Consider the following 21,190-nt stretch of genomic DNA (forward strand, 5'->3'; position numbering starts at 1 on the left):
AAATCTGCCCTCTGTGACTCTTTCCCTTGCTGCCGCATCCTCTCCTTGTGGGCAAACTCATTCACAGGGTCACGGACTACTGGCCCTCCTGAGATGACCGAGTCCAGCCTCCTAATCTCAGACAAAGACAGTCAAAGCCAAAGTAACACCTTAATCGGTGGACCTGAGATGAGAAGGTGAGGTTGTTCATCTCCACCCCAAGACCCCCTGTGCGACACTAACCTCTCCTTTGCAACAGTAACAGAGTCTATGCCCCAAACACAACGTTCTATACCTACGGTCATACTTCTCTCTTCAACCTGATGTGACCTATGTAGTTACTATTTAAGACTAAGCAGTTGAATTCAATTTTCTATAAATAACTAACATACAAAGCATGGTAACAATGAAAAAGACTGTCAAAATGCACAGAGTTATAAGGCAAAGAAAAGTCAAAATTATGATTTCACCTTAGTTCTACATCTTAGGATAGGCAAAGCTATATAAATGTATGCTATCATAGAAAAGTAATTTTGATAAAAGTCTTCATAATAATCACCCCTACATCTGACATGTGTTTAACTTGAGGGATAGATTTCTTAAAGAGGTAAATTAATCAACTGGTTTGAACCTGAAGAGCGCACACCTGGAGTGGTCTTGACTTCTCCCTGTTTCCTTCATTTCCAGTCCACGCTGAACATCGCTATGCTTCAGAAGCAGAGCTCTGGAGGGGGCAGATGACCCCTCACCATCCTCAATCTCCTTTTCCCTTTGCTGGAAAAGCCTCATCTACCCTGGCCCAGCCCCCGTGCAGCAGGGTGGCTGTGCAGCTCAGTCTGGCCAACAAGGCACTGGCGGAAAAAGGCACACTGGGCACCTCTGGGGAAGCTTTTAATTTATTATGAAAGGGTCGGTGGAGAAGGCGGCGCTGTCCATCTCCTCGTCTCTGACTGTAATGCAGATATGAGGTCGGAGGTGCAGCTGACATCTTTCTAGTGAAAGGCAGCAAGGGGACCAAGAGCCAATTTGCCAGTGATGGTGAAAGAGAAAGAGAAAAAGGACTTGAGTCCATGCTGGCCTCATGAATCTGCTGGAAACAGATTGCCTTCCTCTAGGCTTGTTAAAAGTTTTTAAAAACCTTTTCGTTTAAGTCACTTTTAGGTATTCACGCTCAGTCACTCACTCATATCCGACTCTTTACAACCCCAATGGACTGTAGCCCACCAGGGATTTCCCAGGCAAGCATACTGGAGTGGGTTGCCATTTCCTTCTCCAGGGGATCTTCTTGACCCAGGGATAGAACCCAGGCCTCTTCTCTGTGTCTCCTGCATCAGTAGGTGGGTTCTTTACCATTGTGCCACTGGGAAGCCCATTCTGTAATACAATACACACAGCTAAAAGTATTCTTGAGGAAAAAGTTTTAATTTCCTTCCAATGCCAGCCTAAACCCCTTAGTCTAACCTTCAGAGTCACCTGGTTCCAACCCATCCTTTCAGTGCGCCTGTCCTTTCTTTTCTGTTCCTGACAATCTCCCAGCTCTGGGTCTCCCTAGTATATCTCACCCCCTCACCTCTACATGGACTTCCCCGTGGCTCAGATGGTAAAGAATCTGCCTGCACTATGGGAGACCCAGGTTCAATCCCTGGGTCAGGAAGATCCCCTGGAGAAGGGAATGGCAACTCACTCCAGTATTCTTGCCCGGAGAATCCCACGGACAGAGGAGCCTGGTGGGCTACAGTCCATGGGGTCACAAAGAGTCGGAAAATATGGAGCAACTAACACTAACCAGCACCTCCACGTATGCCCTAAACTGTACAGAAGTGACCCCTGTGTCCTCATCACCTTGCCATTCCCTTCACGGGTCCCATGTTTATCTCTGTACTTCCCCACGGTAAAAGTGCCTGGAACATAGCACTCAAATCAAAAACTGAGAAGATAAGTAACTTCACGAGGGTGGGTGGGTGGTTGTTCCATCACTAAGTTGTGTCTGACTCTTTCCGACCCTCTGGACTGCAGCACGCCAGGCATCCCTGTCCAGCACCAACACCCGGAGCTTGCTCAAACTCACGTCCATTGAGTCTGTGATGCCATCCAACCATCTCATCCTCTGTCTGCCCCTTCTCCTCCTGTCTTCCATCTTTCCCAGCATCAGGGTCTTTTCCAATGAGCCAGCTCTTCAAATCAGGTGGCCAAAGTATTGGAGCTTCAGTATCAGTCCTTCCAATGAAGGGGTGATTTCCTTTAGGATTGACTGGTTTGATCCTGCTGTTCAAGGGACTCTTAAGAGTTTTCTCTAACACCACAGTTCAAAAGTGTCAGTTCTTCGATACTCAGTCTTCTTAATAGTTCAGTCCTCACATATGCATATGACTACTAGAAAATCCATAGCTTTGACTATATGGACCTTTGTCCACAAAGTGATGTCTTTGCTTTTTAAAACTGTTTAGGTTCGTCATAGCTTTTCTTCCAAAGAGCAAGCATTATCTCTGTAGCCATCAGCTAAACCTCCATGAAAGATAAGCTTCACTCTCAGATAGCGTGACTGCAAGGAGAAAGGGAAGAAAATATTTTTCCTAAAGGTTCTTTCTGCCTGAGATCAGCAACCCAAGAGGCGGGGGTCAGAAATCATGACCCTTCCAGAGTTAGAAGAGCCCTTTATTAGCAAGTGAAGCAGGATGGTTAGTAGTAGAGCGGGAGATCAAAGAGGGACACAGAGAACCTTGAAAACCAGTCCCCTCCCAACCACTCCCTGCTGGACTCAGCCCAGGGAGACTGCCATCCCCACTGCAAATCAAACGGCCACTGCAGTACAACCAGGGGACAAGAAACCTTTCAAACCTCTTCCTGTTCTCCCAGGGCAGGGCACTGCAATTTGCTAAGTGGAGGTGATGGAATTCCAGCAGAGCTATTTCAAATCCTTCAAATCAAAGATGATGCTGTGAAAGTGCTGCACTCAATATGCCAGCAAATTTGGAAACCTCAGCAGTGGCCACAGGACTGGAAAAGGTCAGTTTTCACTCCAATTCCAAAGAAAGGCAATGCCAAAGAATGCTCAAACTACCGAACAATTGCACTCATCTCACACACTCGTGAAGTAATGCTCAAAATTCTCCAAGCCAGGCTTCAACAATATGTGAACCGTGAACTTCCTGATGTTCAAGCTGGTTTTAGAAAAGGCAGAGGAGCCAGAGTTCAAATTGCCAACATCCGCTGGATCATGGAAAAAGCAAGAGAGTTCCAGAAAAACATCTATTTCTGCTTTATTGACTATGCCAAAGCCTTTGACTGTGTGGATCACAATAAACTGTGGAAAATTCTGAAAGAGATGGAATACAAGAACACCTGACCTGCCTCTTGAGAAATCTGTATGCAGGTCAGGAAGCAACAGTTCGAACTGGACATGGAACAAGAGACTGGTTCCAAATAGGAAAAGGAGTGGACAACAGACTGGTTCCAAATAGGAAAAGGAGTGCGTCAAGGCTCTATATTGTCACCCTGCTTATTTATCTTCTGTGCAGAGTACATCATGAGAAATGCTGGACTAGAAGAAACACAAGCTGGAATCAAGATTGCCAGGAGAAATATTAATCACCTAAGATATGCAGATGACACCACCCTTATGGCAGAAAATGAAGAGGAACTCAAAAGCCTCTTGATGAAAGTGAAAGAGGAGAGTGAAAAAGTTGGCTTAAAGCTCAACATTCAGAAAACTAAGATCATGGCATCTGGTCCCATCACTTCATGGGAAATAGATGGGGAAACAGTGGAAACAGTGTCAGACTTTATTTTTTGGGCTCCAAAATCACTGCAGATGGTGACTGCAGCCATGAAATTAAAAGACGCTTACTCCTTGGAAAGTTATGACCAACCTAGATAGTGTATTCAAAAGCAGAGACATTACTTTGCCGACTAATGTCCGTCTAGTCAAGGGCATGGTTTTTCCAGTAGTCATGTATGGATGTGAGAGTTGGACTGTGAAGAAGGCTGAGCGCCAAAGAATTGATGCTTTTGAACTGTGGTGTTGGAGAAGACTCTTGAGAGTCCCTTGGACTGCAAGGAGATCCAACCAGTCCTTTCTAAAGGAGATCAGCCCTGGGATTTCTTTGGAAGGAATGATGCTAAAGCTGAAACTCCAGTACTTTGGCCACCTCATGCGAAGGGTTGACTCATTGGAAAAGACTCTGATGCTGGGAGGGATTGGGGGCAGGAGGAGAAGGGGACGACCAAGGATGAGATGGCTGGATGGCATCACTGACTCGATGGACGTGAGTCTGAGTGAACTCCAGGAGTTGGTGATGGACAGGGAGGCCTGGCGTGCTGCAATTCATGGGGTCGCAAAGAGTCGGACATGATTGAGCGAGTGAACTGAACTGAAGCGAGATTTGTAAAGATCTTAAAACACTTACAGAAGGCTTTTGTCGTTTAGTTGCTAAGTCATGTCCGACTCCTGTGAACCCATGGACTGTAGCCTGCCAGGCTCCTCCGTCTATGGGATTATCCAAACAGGAGTACTGGGTGGGTTGCCATTTCCTTCTCCAGGGGATCTTCCCCGCCCAGGGATCCAACCTGGATTCTTCACCATTGAGCCATCTAGGAAGCCCACAGAAGGCCTGCCACGTAGTTAGCATTCGGATGAGAAAACTGAGGCACACGGAGACAGAAGTGAACTGGTCACAGCCTCACACTTGACAAACTGTGGAGCCAAGATCCAAATTCCGGCAGGCTGGCCTTCAAGTTCATGCCCTTTAACCACTTTGCTATCCTGGCTCTCAGTTCAGGATGCAGAGATCCTGCAGTTTAGCTTCCTCTTTGTGTGGAAGAAAAAAATACAGCTCCCAAGGTGGAGCATATGAGCAGTTAGCAGCAGATCTAGACAAGAACCCCTGGAGCAGGTGGGAGCATGGGGAAAGGACTGTGGAGGAAAAGAAGAAGTGTTGCCTCCAAGTCAACAAATGCTCCAAAATTTCATATCCTTACATCACATTGAGAAGTTCAAGCATAAAAATGTGCTAATAACTAGGAAAACTACTTTAAATATATAAGCAATTCATCTTTATTAAATGTCAAGTATAACATGTTTATCTACTGACAATATTACACAAAAACCTGTCTTTTTTTTCTTTTTAACAATCACTAAACAGGTTCAGTTGGAGATACTGAGTTGACCTTTCTCTTGACTTTAAAATAATAAGCATTAATTACATGCTTTAAAGTATCTGCAACTCCTGAAGACACAAAGTGCTCTTTAATTATCAAGTTTCTCTTTTTGCAAAGGTTAGGTGGAAATACAGTAGCATGTATCCCCCTCAAAAACAAGAACATTTAAAAGAAGATTAGTACGGCATTATATATTGGATAAATAAACCCAAAGATAACCAATAAAATTAAGTTATATTATCACAAATGTCTCGACTGCCTCTCAACTCTCACGATAAACGCCTGAAGTGGGACCCCCTCCCCACGTCTAATAAAGGCCTTAGAGACAGCAGAGTGAATTCATGCTGTTATGAGATATTTAAGCCTGGAATTAAACAGAAATCTAAGTCTGTTTTCCTCTATGCTCCACTTAGTCTTATTCAGTTCAGTTCAGTCACTCAGTCGTGTCCGACTCTTTGCAACCCCATGAACCGCAGCACGCCAGACCTCCCTGTCCATCATCAACTCCTGGAGTTCACGCAGACTCACTTCCATTGAGTCGGTGACGCCATCCAGCGATCTTATCCTCTGTTGTCCCATTCTCCTCCTGCCCCCAATCCCTCCCAGCATCAGAGTCTTTTCCAATGAGTCAACTCTTCGCATGAGGTGGCCAAAGTACTGGAGTTTCAGCTTTAGCATCATTCCTTCCAAAGAAATCCCAGGACTGATTTCCTTTAGGATGGACTGGTTGGATCTCCTTGCAGTCCAAGGGACTCTCAAGAGTCTTCTCCAACACCACAGTTTAAAAGCATCAATTCTTTGGCGCTCAGCCTTCTTCACAGTCCAACTCTCACATCCATACATGACCACTGGAAAAACCCTACCCTTGACTAGACGGACCTTAGTCAGCAAAGTAATGTCTCTGCTTTTGAATATGCTGTCTAGGTTGGTCATAACTTTCCTTCCAAGGAGTAAGTGTCTTTTAATTTCATGGCCGCAATCACCATCTACAGTGATTTTGTTGATACAAAAGAAATTGTGGTTTTGGACTGTGAATTTTAGATTATAACTAGGCTCAAACACATCTTTATTAATCAAAATAGGAACCATTACAATCCACACATTTTTGCCAATAGAAATAAGTTTTTTTATTCCTGTAGTATAAAAATCCATGCTTCAGGATTCAGTGGACTCTTGGAAACCATTTTCTGCCTCCTGCTGGTTATGGCAGTGTTTTCCCTACAAAAAGCTGTCAAAATGCTTGAAGAAGTGGTAGTCGGTCGGCAAGAGGTCAGGTGACTATGGTGAACGAGGCAGAACTCTGTAGCCCAATTTGTTCAACTTTTGAAGCCTTGGTTTTGCAATATGTGGTTGGGTGTTGTTGTGCAGAAGAATTGGGCCTGCTTTGTTGACCAGTGCTGACTGCAGGCGTAGCAGTTTTCAGTGCATCTCATCGATTTGCTGAGCACACTTCTCAGATATAGTGGTTTTGCCATGATTCGGAAAGCTGGAGTGGATCAGACTGGCAGGAGAGCACCAGTGTCCAAGGTCATTTGTTTTTTGGTGCAAGTTTGGTTTGGGGAAGTGCTTTGGAGCTTCTTCTTGGTCTAGCCACTGAGCTGGTCATCACTGGTTGTATAAAACCCACTTTTCGTCACACATCACAATCCGATCAAGAAATGGTTCGTTGTTGAAGAGAATCAGAGAGGACACTTCAAAACGATGATTTTATTTTGATTTTTCAGTCAGCTCATGAGGCAGTCACTTATCGAGCTTTTTTACCTTCCCAATTTGCTTCAAATGCTGAATGAATGTAGAATGGCTGACGATGAGTTCTTTGGCAGCTTCTTATGTAGTTGTAAGAAGATCTGCCTCGATAATTGCTCTGGTTGTTGCTAACTTCCAATGGGCAGCCACTAAGCCCGTCATCTTCAAGGCTCTCGCTTCCTTTCTAAAACTTCTTGAATTACCACTGCATTATATGTTCATTAGCAGTTCCTTGGCCAAATGCATTGCTGATGTTGTGAACTGTCTCTGCTGCTTTACGACCCACTTTGAATTTGAATTAAAAAATTACTCAAATTTGCTTTTTGTCTAATATCATTTTTATAGTCTTAAATGTAAAACAAGCAGCAAGTAGCAAGTCACTAGCAAAAAAAAAATAAAGTGAGAAATGAGCCTTAAAATGGGGTATAACATAACCACATTTATATAAGAATGTACTCCAATATCAAAGGGCCAACGTGCAATTACTTTTGCACCAACCTAACAGAAGAAGAAACTTCTCTAAACTGAAAAAGACGATATTCTTCTGTATATTTTAAGCAGTAAAACACCTAAAGTATTGTTCTCAGAGACTAAATCAACATGTCTTAAGTAGGCCTAAAACCAAAAGCCTTTCTCGCAGGCAATAGGATTAGAACATAATGGCAACTGTGTGTGAGCAGTGTCCACTAAACTTTTCTCACGTTATTAATGTTTCACACACGTACAAGTGAAACCAAAGTTTCAAAAAAACAAAAAAACAAAAAAAACAAAAAACCACTTACCCTGAGTACAGGCAACGAATGCAATGTGATACTTTTTCTATTCTTCAATTAAACAGAATAAATCCTCATCAATTACAACCTACTGCATGGGCTATTCCACCTACTAGTGGCCCTACAGCAGACCACAGGTTGAAAGACACTGGTTTATACCGAAGCCCCATCAAGACCTGCAGAGATTTTCCCAGAAGACAACTTAATACTCACAATGACAAATATGAAATGCTTACAAGTTTCTGTGAGAAATCCACCCAGAAACTTGCTTGTAATTTCAATGCTGATAATGAGGAAAAGAACTGTGGTGCTGGAGGACTCTCGAGAGTCCCTTACTATAAGGAGATCAAACCAGCCAATCCTAACAGAAATTATCTCTGAATATTCACTGGAAGGAGTGATGCTAAAGTTGAAGTTCCAAAACTTTGGCCACTAATATGAAGAGATGACTCATTGGAAAAGACCCTGATGCTGGGGAAGACTGAGGCAAAAGAGGGTGGCAGAAAGTGAGATAGTTGGATGGCATCACCGACACAATGGACGTAAATTTGAGCAAACTCAGGGAGAGAGAGGAGGACAGAGAAGCCTGGCGTGTTGCAGTCCATGGAGTCGCAAAGAGTTGGACACAATTTAGTGACTGAACAACAGACGAGGAAAAGAGAGGGATGGATGTACTGAGCCTGCCTCTGATGAGCTGACAGTTACGGGGGCTGCGGTCACTGTGAGTTATTTCTACCACAGGTGGAGTGGTACAAGGGGTCAGAAGGACACCTCCTTAGTGAAAGTCCATAAAGTCTGCCTGTGGACAGTGGACACGACCCTCTGGGCTCGCCCAGAGCAAAGCGGGAGGCCAGCAGCTCAGACAGAAGGGTGGATGAGCATCCAGGCTGCAGAGAGAAGGCAGACTCCCAGCAGGGCCTTCTGCAGCAGCCTCCCACTTCCAGCCCATGGCTGATCACTGGCAGAAAAAAGTGAGCTCTGAAAAGCAGGTTAAGGTGTTTTAGAAAGACACAAGAATTACTTTAAACAAAAAATTCTTTTTCCAAGCAGAAGAAACATCACCTGCCAGGTTCCTCCTGGACAAAACCTTAAAGCTACTCTAATACACAAAACAAAGGAGCTGCCGCCCTGGGGAGGAGGGCTGCACCTCTACCCCCGCCCCAAACACCTCCCTCACCTCCAGGCCTCGGCTCCGGCTCAGAGCCCCAGAGAAAAGCAGTGACGTGGTTAACAGCCACGCGTGTTTGAGGATCCTGGCCAAAGGCACCAAACTGCTTCCTAGTCTCAAACGTCTGCTGGCTCCCCCACTCTCTAACCTCACCCCAATACAGAACCCCCTAAGCTCTCGCATGCCACCCATCACCAAAAACCCACAGAAACAAGGTCTGTCAAGCTGCCCCTTCACACGTGCCCCTCCTCCTTCTACCAAACGGATGGATGGTTAGAAATAAAGAAACCTCGGCCACCGGCCGGCGCCTCCCCTCCTCGCCCAGCCACCGGCCGGCGCCTCCCCTTCTCGCCGTCTACCGCCCCTCCTGCTGTCGCAGCCCACGGAGAAAGCGCACCAACCAAACCCTTCCGTGCCAGCCTAAGAGAAACTGACTCCAGGGAAATGACTCGAACAGCAAAAGTTCTGTTTCTAAAAATGTATGAAGACATGTTGTAGCATAGCTAAAGCTGAATTACTGCTTAACTCTTTCCTTCTTATAAGAAACTTCCATGGATGTATGAGCTGGACCATAAAGAAAGTGGAGCGCTGAAGAATTGGTATTTTTGAACTGTAATGTTGGAGAAGACTTGAGAGTCCCTTGGACTTCAAGGAGATCAAACCAGGCAACCCTAAAGGAAATCAGCACTGAATATTCACTGGAAGGACTAATGCTGAAGCTCCAATACTTTGGCCACCTGATGCGAAGAACTAACTCCTTAGAAAAGATCCTGATACTGGGAAAGACTGAAGGCAGGAGGAGAAGGGGATGACAGAGGATGAGATGGTTGGATGGCATCACCGACTCAATGGACATGAGTTTGAGCAAGCTCTGGGAACTGGTGATGGACAGGGAAGCCTAGCGTGCTGCAGCCCCTGGGGTTGCAAAGAGTCAGACACGACTGAGCGACTGAACTGAACTGAAAGCTGAATTATCACTTAACTCTTTCCTTCTTATAAGACATTTCCAGATGGTTCAGACTCATCAACTCTGTGAATGCAGAGGAAAAGGGCAGCCTTGGCCTCTCATCTGATCAGTCCTGGTGGCCTAGGACACATCAAGGGAGCACCACATGGAAGGATCGGTGCTGTTGCTACGTGTTTATTCCCGACTGGGATGCTTTCCGTGTTGAAGGTGAAACAGACTATCTAATTTCCTTTGAAGAAACTGTCCTTTACATTTTTAAAAATGAGGGCTTTCTGAGAAACTGACACCTTAACAAAGGGCGAAATTAAATAGTTTATATCGTGCTGAATGGGGAAAAAAACTGCTTCTAGGAAAAACAAACTGAAGAGAACTGGAAGGATAATAGGACAGCAATTTCTTGAAGAAAGTTATCTGGATGGGACAGAAATGGGAACTGCTGTTCGTATTCTTTAGTCGCCGGGAGCGTCCAGCTCGTCTGTGGTCCCATGGACGAGGAGCCTGGTGGGCAAGGGCTCCTCGCTCCGCAGGATTCTCCGGGCAAGAAGACTCGGAGTGAGTTCCCATTTCCTCCTCCAGGGGATCTTCCTGACCCAGGGATCACACCCCCGACTCCTGCATTGGAGGCAGATTCTTTACCACTGAGCCAGGAAGGAAGAGTCAAATGGGATTCAGCAAGTTTAATAAATAACGAAGTTACAGATCACTGGATCTGACACTGAAAAATGTACTTTTGAAAGACTCTATCTGGGAACTCCTATCCCACCTAACTATTCATGATCACATTATTTCCAATATTTTAAAAATTCCACTCAAGCAGTTCAAATTGTTTTTAATAGAATTAACATGTTGACATAATTTTCAAAATGATGGCAAGTAATTAAAAAAAAAAAACCAGTACCTTTTCCAGTTCTCTTGGTATCCGCATACACGTGTACACTCTTTCTCTTCTTTCTGTATACTTGGCCTCATTATGTTCAAGGAAGTACCCTCTGGTTAGTTCAGCGCTGAGGAACCTGAACAGTGAAAGCTCTATAAGAAAAAAAAAGACAAAACAAAAAGAACAGCATTTACCAGGCGCCTTCCATGGCTAGCTGGCGCCCCAGGTGACGCATACGTAAAACAAGAGGATAAAACAAAGCAATCTCCGTTTCGGTGCCCAGAACTGAACTGCACATAAGCCATCAGCGGACGGTGAGAAAACTGCTGTTTTTCTGTGATATAAACTGCCAATGTCAGGGGAATATACCAGGGGCCACTGCTATAAGCCAGAATATAAGTCAGAAGTTCTCTCTGAGAGTCTAGTGAGGAGTCTTAGGTGATAGAGGACCTGGGCTGACGCAGAGTAGAAGGCAGGGCAAAAGATACTCATGGAGACACACGCACACACACACACACAGAGCAGGTACCAAGTACATACAAAACGGAAGACACAGACACAGGCACAAACACCCCCCACACAGAGCGGGAACCAAGTACATACAAAATCGAGACACACACACACACTCCTACACGCACAGAGTGAGTACCAAGTGCACACAAAACGGAGACACACGCACACGAGCCGGGTCTCCCGAGGGCACTGCTCCAGTCCAGGTGAGCTGGGCTGCAGAGCACACTGGACACTGCGACAATTTCTTCCTTCTTCTTCAGCCTCAGAGATGCTGCTGAGTAGCTTCAGTCGTATCCGACTCTGTGTGACCCCAGAGACAGCAGCCTACTAGGCTCCCCCGTCCCTGGGACTCTCCAGGCAAGAACACTGGAGTGGGTTGCCATTTCCTTCTCCAATGCATGCCAGAGTCTAAATAACACCATTTCCCCAGGTGAAGGCTTCCCAACATGATGGTAACTGTGAATCATACAAGACAGAACCTCAACCCCATCTGAAGACCGCACTCCCCATGGACCTGTCCCCCGTTTTCCGTTCCTCTGATGCAAATTCACCCTCCGTTCTCTCATCTCAGCTCAGGAAACAAAGGCCGGAGGAGGCTGAACACTTTCCACTGGGCTGTATCTGGCAGACCTGGGATGGCAAGTAAGGCTGTTACCTGATGCCAACGTCTCCACCATGTGGGCCACGCTTCCCGGCAGCCCACCACCTGGGTGACCTCTCGACCCCCTCCCTCCTTCACTCCCTGGGAGGCCGCCCTCTCTTCCCAGACTCAGGACACCAAGGGCTGCAAAGCGTCCTCTCTGCTCCGAGCTGGCCTCTTGCTCCTTCCTCAAACCCCATGTTGCTGTTCCCTCCCACAGATGACAAGGCAGGGAGGTCAATTTCACCCATGAGTGTCCACCTGTGGAGTTCCGTCTTATGTGACGCCAGGATTTAAAGGCTGCAGGGGTGGGGAAGAGTGTACAGTCCTAAACACTCTGGAAGAGCCCTAGAAGACTCAGAAGTGGACTTACTACCTCTCAGTGGGCCTAAAACAGCTGACTTCCTCCAGCACTGGGACAGACAGCAAGTTCCTTGAACTTGCTGAGGTGAAGTGGCTCACTTATGTGCAGAAGTGAGAGTCCCACCCACCCCCAAATTACAGATTTCTTTAAACTCAAGATTCATAATTGACTTGGAGAGTCAGCGGTACCATGAGAGCCACCTGGAGACTGAAAGAGGTGGAGAGAGAACCCGACCTATGCCTACTGCAGCCGGGCAGAGAGGCAGGTCAGACCGCACAGTGACCATGATCGTGGCGCTCTCAGGACACTACGGCAGAAGCCACAGACACAGGTGTGAACCGCACGGTGCGTGCCTCAAGGCAACCGCATCCGTGCGGAGTGAAGCTTCTGGCTCGGCACTTTCTAACACGTTGGTGGCTGGCCAGATCCAGCACAAGCTCTACTGCCTGAAGGAGAGAGAAAAAGAGTGTTTTGTGCTATAAACAAGGACAGCTAAAACAGAAGAGAAAGATCAAACAGTTAAGACTTGAACGCAGTTCGGTTTTCCAACTGGACAGAAGAGAGTCAGAAGAATATCAATTCTTTCAAGTGAATGAATGCTGGGAAGCAACGGGACATTCAGGAAGCAGAAGAAACAGCGCTGGCACAAAATGGCACTGACGCCAGCGAGCGGGGTCACGAGCCCTGAGGGTCGCGTCACCAGACTCCCTGGTCTTCCTCCACCCGATCCTGAAGGGCTTGCGGGTTTGGTTGTGTGCTCTTGCTTCTTATGTGCTTCCCAGGTGGCGCCAGGGGTCAGGAACCTGCCTGCTAATGCAGGTAGATGCCAGAGACAAGGGTTCGATCCCTGGGTGGGGAAGAGCCCCTGGAGGAGGGCATGGCAACCCGCTCTTGTCCTCTTGCCTGGAGAATCCCACAGAGAGACGAGCCTGGCGGGCCACAGAGAGTCGGATACGACTGAGCGGCTTCACACGCACACACGCATGCACCAGGGCAGGGCTCCAGTGAACTCCCGGCCACCCTTTAGGCCATATTGTTTCATGTGCCACCAGGTACCTTTTCTTCATTCTTCTTATCTTTCTTCCCTACACATACTCTCCTGGGGTGGTCTAAGGTCAAAACCATCACCTCAATCCTGACGTTGCCATAGCTTCCGCTTTTGACTTCTGAGCCTGGACTCCTACTTCCCACTGCCTTGTGGGCAACTCCACCTAGAATTTCCAAAGGCACCTTTAGCCGGCAAACTGCAATCCACCCTTTCCCCATTAACCCCCACTACTGCAGCCCCACCATTAGTTCAGGGCTCACCAGTGACACAGCTCCAGGCCGGCAGCTGGGGCCGATTCTGACCATCCCCTCCGGCCCCTTTCCAAGCCCTGATGACTCCTCAAAACGTTTACAGACTTGCCCTCTTCTTCCGGACTCCGCCTGTGTGTGGTCCACCCCCCTCTCTCCAGGTTACCACAGAGGCTGACCAGCGCCTGCCTTCTGCTCCTTGCTCCCCTAGGCCCCACCTGGCCTGGCCCAGGTCGGCACACACACGGGCCGGCGGCAGAAACCCTTCGGGGCTTGTGGCACCTCCAGGCAAGGTCAACACCCTGGCAGGGGTGACAGCAGAGCCCTGCCAACTTGGGCCCGGGTTATCTTTCTTTCCCGCCGCGCAGTACGCCTGCCTCCCCTGAACGTCGAGGTCACTGTTCTCTAGGTACAACACGTCTCACCGCGGGCAAACGCTGTGTGTTGGCTCCCTCTGTCCACTCGTGTGGTGAGCCTCCACGGGCGAGTAACGTGCGGAGTCATCTGCTCCAGGAAGACTCCCCGGGTTTTCCCCGGAGCCCGGGTACACACACACTCTCATCCGGTGTTCTTTCCCCCTGCACCCTCGGGACACAGCGCTGAAGAGGGCTCAGCTGATGCTCCCTGAACGAATGAGTGGCTCAGAGGAGAGGAAGGCAGTCACAGAGGAAGGTGTGGCGGAGAGCAAGAACTGGAAACGAGAGGCGGCAGAAGCAGAGCGTGGCAGCTTCTTGAGCACAGAGCCCGGGACTGGGGCAGGTGTGTTCTGAGATGTAGGCGTTCTCAGCAGGGAAGAGCTCTGGAGCACCCGGTCAGTGAGCATCCAAAGGACGGTCCTCGACAGGCACCTGCACTCTGCCCGAGGGGCACAGCCAATAAGGGCCCCGGCTCATCGTCCACACACAGTAAGGGCAGGGAAGGGAGCTGAGGGGCAAGAGCTAGTATCTCGGTGTGTGAAGGATTAGATAAACAGGATGTTACATGAGTTAAACCGAAAGGCTGGGATGAGCTGTCCGTGTGGTCAGGCCACTCAAGATGGCTGTCCTCTTGCTCTCTGTCCATCTGCTGACCAACCAGGGCCTGCTTCACCTGTGTCCCTGGCGCAGGGCTGACCTTCCTGCAGAGCCGCCCCCAGCCCTAGCCTGTGCTGGTCAAAGGGTGGGGAGGGGCGTGGCCTTCGGCTGGTTTCCCTGGTAACCAAAGAGCCCCCTTCTCCCTGGGAGCCCCCCACTCCATCCATTTCAAACCACTGAGGTCTCTCTGTTGCCGAGTCCTGGCTCTTCCTTCGGTCCTGAACCTGGGCAAGCTCAGGCCGGGTGGGCCAATGGGCTGCAGCCCGACCCTGCACCCTTGTTTATTTAAAAAGTTATCCTCTGGGCCGGTACGGAACTTCCTCCACAGTGAGGGTTTTGTCCTGGTCCAGAGAAGGACGCAGGGAGAGCAGTCAGATGAGGGCGGATCCGCACCGGTTCTGTCTCCACTGGTCCTGGGACCCCACTCCACCCACAGATCTCAACGGTCACAGAAGAGGGAAACCGAGGCCTGGAGTGGTTTTACACCTGTTACCTGCTTCTCATTCACAAAGGACGTTCGAGCGACCGGTTGTGAAAGGTTGTGAAGGTTGTGAAGACCGCAGAGCGTGACACGCTGTCTGGACCACTCACTAGCAACCTCCCGTGGTCCAGAGCACTAGCCAATCCGAGTTTGGTGGGCACCTAATGTTTACTGCTACGTCTGCAATCCTGCTTCCAAGGATAAAAGGGAACACATCTAACAAGCACACTTAACAAACTGTATAACCTAAGGAACTTTCCTTAAACGAGTTTTAAAGAATTGTAAAATATAAACCTATGAGGGTGTTTTAACTCTATTATAAATGTGAAGAAGTACTGTATCAGGATTCTACCTCTAGAAATGCAAGAATTTCAGTTTTAAACACCAATTTTGATTCTCCAATGGAAAAGTTAACAGTAAACACAAGCATTAAAGGATAAAACGTGTTTTGAGTACACAGTTCTCATAACCACGAGACAGGCTCTATCATCATGCCCATTTTATAGATGAAGAAACTGAGGCACAGAGAAGTGAAGGAGGCCTCCCAGGTCACAGAAGAAGTGAACAGTACAGCCAGCATTCAAATCAAGCAGTCCATCCCTAAAGCCTGTGCTTTCTGGCACTAGATTATTCTATCATCTTCAGTGCTTTTGTAAACAGGCCACTGTGTTCTGGAAAACTGGGAACCACCCCCCGACCCTATCTCCACGTTCCCAGCACCCTGGGTTTACTTCTGTGATGTTACACTGTTTACTAAGCAGCTCCCTTGCCAGCCCTTAAACTTTCTGAAACCAAGCACCATGTATCCGGATCTTCCTTCCCCAAGTCCAGCCTCGAGTGAGCTAAGTGTAAGGATAGAGTTTACCTATCATTAACACCATACTAGTGGGTTGGAGTGGAAAAGGCAATGGCATCCCACTCCAGTGTTCTTGCCTGGCGAATCCCAGGGATGGGGTCGCACAGAGTTGGACACGACTGAAGTGACTTAGCAGCAGCAGCGGGTTGGAGAAGTTTTAAAAGAAACATTAAAGCAATACTAACAAAACAACCAAGTTTCATGGGGTGAGACAGATGGAAAGCTTTCCTCCCTCCTCCTCCCCACACTCCTCCCTGTCCACCACACCCCTCCCACCCCACCACACTCCTGAAGGACTGGCCCTGCTTAAGGAATTAGGGTCCTCTGCTTCTTCGGTGGCTCAGACCTGCCTGCAACGCAGGAGACCTGCGCTCGATCCCTGGAGTGGGACGATCCCCTGGAGAAAGGAATGGCCACACACTCCAGTATTCTTGCCTGGAGAATTCCACGTACAGGGGAGCCTGGCAAAGAGTCAAGACACGGCTGAGGGACTAACAAATGAAGCACCTGACTGAGGTGGCTTACAAAGGTGCTGCACACATTACTTCAAAAAACCTTCACCACAAGTCAGAGCTACAGGCGCTGTTGACAGTGTTCACATTTTTCAAATCAAGAATCTGAGGCTCATAGAGCTTCAGAGACTTGTCCAAAGTCACTGAAAAGCTAAGAGGCAAGTTGGGAATAGGACCCAGCACCGAAGAATTGATGCTTGCAAACTGTGGTGCTGGAGAAGACTCTAGAGAGTTCTTTGGACTGCGAGGAGATCAAACTAGTCAATCCTAAAGGAAATACACCCTGAATATTCATTGGAAGGACTGACGTTGAAGCTCCAATACTTCGGCCAACTGATTCGACAAGCTGATTCACTAGCAAAGACCCTGATGCTGGAAAGCCTGAAGGCAAAAGGAGAAGCGGACAGCAGAGGATGAGACAGTCGGACAGTATCACCGACTCGATGGACATGAATCTGAGCAAACTCCAGGAGATGGCGAAAGACAGGGAAGCGTGGCGTGCTGCAGCCCCTGGAGCTGCAAACAGCTGGACACGGCCGAGCGACTGCACACACACTCTCCCCTGGACCGTAATTGCCATCCGTCTCTCTGCCGATCATTCTAGAGAAGATGGCTGAGCCCTGCCTGGCTCCCATCTCCCAGGAGGAGCCTCTGACCCACACTGCAGAAGGGGCTTCTGCTGCCCTGTGGCCCGAGCTCCTCAGGGGTGGCGCGGCAGTCCTGCTGCTGTCTGGTCCCCGCCCGGCTGCCCCCCAGCCTTTGCCTGGTCACGGATACATTCTTGAATAGATCCTCTCCTTCTGTTCTAGAGCCGTCCGCTCTGGAGCACAGCTGTGTTTCAGTGCTTCTGTTTGTTGTTGCTGTTGATTTAAACAGTTTTCTCCATTATACGGATGGACCTGAACTCACCTGTCCTGCGATACTGGCAGGCTGCCTGGCTAATTATTCAGGAAGATGACTACTGTTCTTTGACCTGTGGCTGCCACTCTTCAAGAACTCAGCTGGTTCAGTGGACCAGAGCTCCCACGGACAGAGGAGCTGGCAGGCGACAGTCCACAGGGTCGCAAAGAGCTGGACATGGCTCAGGAACTGAGCACACACACAAGGGGACCTGAGCATCTGTCTTTATAGTGTAAGTGCAAATTATTTTCCCAAATAAAATAACCCAATTGTTTGTTTTCTCAGTATCACTTGAGCTTTTCAGATGTCAACCAATTGTAGTTCATTTACCCAGTTCTCACCAACAAGAACTATTATTCAGTATGTCTTTAAAAAATAGAAGTATTTCACTGTTTAATAGAAATAGGAGCTTCTACATTTGAATAAGTAAGTCTTGCCAGTTATAAACATTTAACACTAGGAAAATAATATCAATCATAAATCTGAATCAATTTCTCCAGATTTTTAATTAGTACACATCTACTACAGAATTGCTTGGTGATCCAAATTGAGAAAAAGTACAGTATAAATGGCTTCTTCCTCATACCTGAACAAAGAAATATTATGATTAATTATCTTCTGAGAGAGCTTGTTTTAGAAATAAGAACTCAGGATAAAAAAGTATTAATTTGAAGTAATGAGTAATCCTAAATATATTTACATGTTCAGTAATATGTCTAAATATATCTTTCTTAAAATAGCATTGACCATTAAAAAAACTGGAAAGTAATACTGGTTAACTGCTAGGACAATACTATGAAACATGCATATCTCCATGATCTTAAATAATGTGTTCCTTAATAGGCTTTACTAAAGTTACACTAAAATATTAGTTACAAGTTTATTACACAAATACAAAGGCACACCCTTGTACAAGGGCAACTAGGAATCAATGATAGCAATCTTGCTTTCCTAACTCAAATATAGTACAGGTACCTCTTAAGCTGTTAAAGCTATCAAACTGCTTATAAATAACCTCATTTAGGGAAGTAAATAACAGAAAAGATACTCATAAATTTATAGATGGAAACAGACACAAAAAGAGTGGCAACTTTTTCCAAGGTTACAAGGTTACAAAGGACTAAAGATGGGAACAGAGTGTCATTAACTTGACAGTCAATGATATACAGTCTTTTTAAAGATCTCTTTCATGTAAGCATTCCCCAAAGTGGGCTCCAAATGAGCTTCTAGGACTGAATTTTCGAGGGGGAACCAGATGGAAGCTTAACATCTTAAAAAAGGTCAAGATATTGACCTGGTCAAAGATCATATCATTGCTTTTTAGTTTGCAAGTACTAGTTAAATAAAGCAGGTGAGAATTTTAAGAGAAAAGCGATCATCTGTCACAAGAAAAGAAGCTAATTTTACATTATCTGTATCAGGGTTGTGGACACTCCAGGTAATTTCTTAGGCAGTTTTACAACTATTCTTAATTTCCTTTGTAGATGAGAAATTGATTTACTCTAGGGCATAATTTTCCAAATCACAGCCTTTAATCATCCATCAGGATAAGTCTCGGGCCACAAGCATAACCATGTAACATATTTTATACAGGATCAGGACTGGTGAAATGAAAATGTATTTTAACATATTAAATTTTCAGTTACAAACAGGACAGACATGGTGAAGCTGAACCTCAGTCCCAGACGAAATCTTTTGTGGGAGCTGCTAAAAAGGCGTCAGTTGGTGTTTCTGGGCTTTAGTTTTCTTTCCTCTGTTCACCCTCTCGTGGAGGTAAGCAAGAGTCTAAAATGCAGGGAAAGTGAAGAGAAGCAAAAGCGGTGGTAACGAGTTTAAGCTCCAGAAGTGAAGAGTCACCACTGGGAAAGGAACGAAATGGGCCCCACGGCCCTGGGGCCATTTACAGTCAGAAACCCGGATGTTCTGACCCTACTAGTTCATACCCTGCCGGGGTCCAGCCCCGGTGGATCCAGGGAATTCAAAGGGTGGATGGCGTCGGCGTGGAAAGACTTGTTTATTTATTAATGTAAGATTAGATTAAGAAACTATAGCTAGTAGGAAGATTAAGTGGAGGAAGATGGCTGAATAGCTTGGTTTACGCGGAAGACCAATAAAATTCCAGACAAGGAATTTGCACCATCTACGTTGGGCCACCGGCACCCGCTTGAATATCTAAGGGTGCCTCGCCTTAAGCTCCCTTTCTCTCGGGTCTTAACAGCCGGGGCAAGTAAGTAGACCTGGCGAGCCTCCGCGCTCCAGGTGGAGATTCAGCCTGAAGTTAAAGTAAAGAGCAGAGAGAGGGAAAGGGAGAGAAGAAGAAAGACAGAGAGAGACACGGGGGGAGCCAGAGCCCTAAGAAACCAGGCCGGGAGACTAGTTAGAGAAGCTGGTCCAAGAAGCTGGCCCCCGGCCCCAGAAGCTGGCCCCATCCTTTATTGTTCAGAAGGCCTTTTATACTTTTGATAAAACACAGAGATCAATGGGTAACACAAGATTATGTAGCGTTCGCAGCTCAGGCTCTTTCTATACATCATTTGGTATACAAAGGGTCTCAGGTGATTTACATTATCTTCTGGCCAAGAGGCTTGTTAACACTTTTTGGCTCTCTTCCTTAATGAATGTTAATCTTGTTTCCCCTGAAGTGTTTTTCTTTAATCTACATCTCCTTAAAGCATTAACATTAAAGTTACATCTCTATAGAACAAAGGTGCAGTGGGATATAACAAAGAAGGTACTTAACTCAAAGATCTAATGTTGCTAACACAAGGTCTACTACTTGTTTTTCTAACTATATCTACAAATAAAGGATGTGAAAATTTGGCAGCAAATATTGACCCAACAAATGAAACCTTTAATCAGTCCTATTCTAAAGATTTTGACTCCTCGGAAGCCCCTACATTCCTAGGATGTTTTAAGCTTCCTGTGCCTCCTGCAGTCAGGAGGCCTCAAACAATCACACGCGCAGCTGTAGGAGTCCTGCAGGCAGGCTAGAAAGCCATCAGAGGAGTATTTGGATTGAAACACTCTTTCAAATGCAGAAGACTAAAGCCCTGAATTGACTTTTTCCAGAAAATGTCAGAAGAGTAGAAAAGCAGAGCACAAAAGCCGGCAGATTTTTGTTGGGGTACATGCTTAGGAATTTCCAGAGGGGTCCCTGAAGTCTGAGCACGCCTTGCGTATGTCAGCTTCCTTCCTCATGACCTTGTCACGGGCGGGATTCCTCACACTGGCTCCCGGCAATACCCTACTCCAAGCTCTTTTGCTCTATAAGCAACACCTGCTCCTATACATACTCCAATACCTGCATGTATAGTCACTGCTTCGTCTTCACCAGTAGAAGCTGCGTTTATTCTACACCAGGGCTTCCATTGTTAAGTCTCCAGTCATTAGAGCCAACTTAGATACTTTGGATACTAAGCCACTGAGTGGTGGAGTTATGAAACAGAGCCAAGTAGATTAGGCAAGCACAGAGTCTACAAAGCAATTCAGCCACCAAAATAAGCCAAGAACGGATTGCCCAACGCTTAGTCCAAAGTTGACTTGCTGGACCTAGATTCCTAAATAGGAACAGGATTATACAGAAACTCTACCACTTAGAACTTCTGCAGAGCAGTGAGGTGGGGAATAAGCAGGGAAACATAGCAACATGTACTTTTTTTTGGTGGGGTGGCGGGGTGGGGGAGTGGTGGTGAGGCGGGTGGGAACCTCCTGGCTGGCAGGATCTTGGTTCCCTGTTCAGGGATCAAACCCATGCCTTTGGCAGTGAAGGCGTGGAGTCCTGAAACCACTGGATCACTAGGGAAGCCCCAGCAATGTGTACTTATTATCTGGTCCTATAGCAAAAACGACAACAGATGTTGGTCATATTTTGTTTTAATTTTTAAATTT

General features: G+C 46.9%; 1 protein-coding gene across 1 annotated transcript in view; it reads right to left on the reverse strand.

Annotated features, from left to right (window-relative positions):
• Nucleotides 1-21,190, reverse strand: part of TAPT1 (transmembrane anterior posterior transformation 1) — a 63,748-nt gene that overhangs the window by 39,133 nt on the left and 3,425 nt on the right. Inside the window, exon 2 of the mRNA XM_015096648.4 lies at nucleotides 10,689-10,819. Within this exon, the coding sequence (XP_014952134.4) occupies nucleotides 10,689-10,819 (131 nt within the window). The remainder of the gene's footprint in view (nucleotides 1-10,688; nucleotides 10,820-21,190) is intronic.

The sequence above is a fragment of the Ovis aries genome, chromosome 6, assembly GCF_016772045.2.
Source record: "Ovis aries strain OAR_USU_Benz2616 breed Rambouillet chromosome 6, ARS-UI_Ramb_v3.0, whole genome shotgun sequence".
Classification (NCBI taxonomy): Eukaryota; Metazoa; Chordata; class Mammalia; order Artiodactyla; family Bovidae; genus Ovis; species Ovis aries.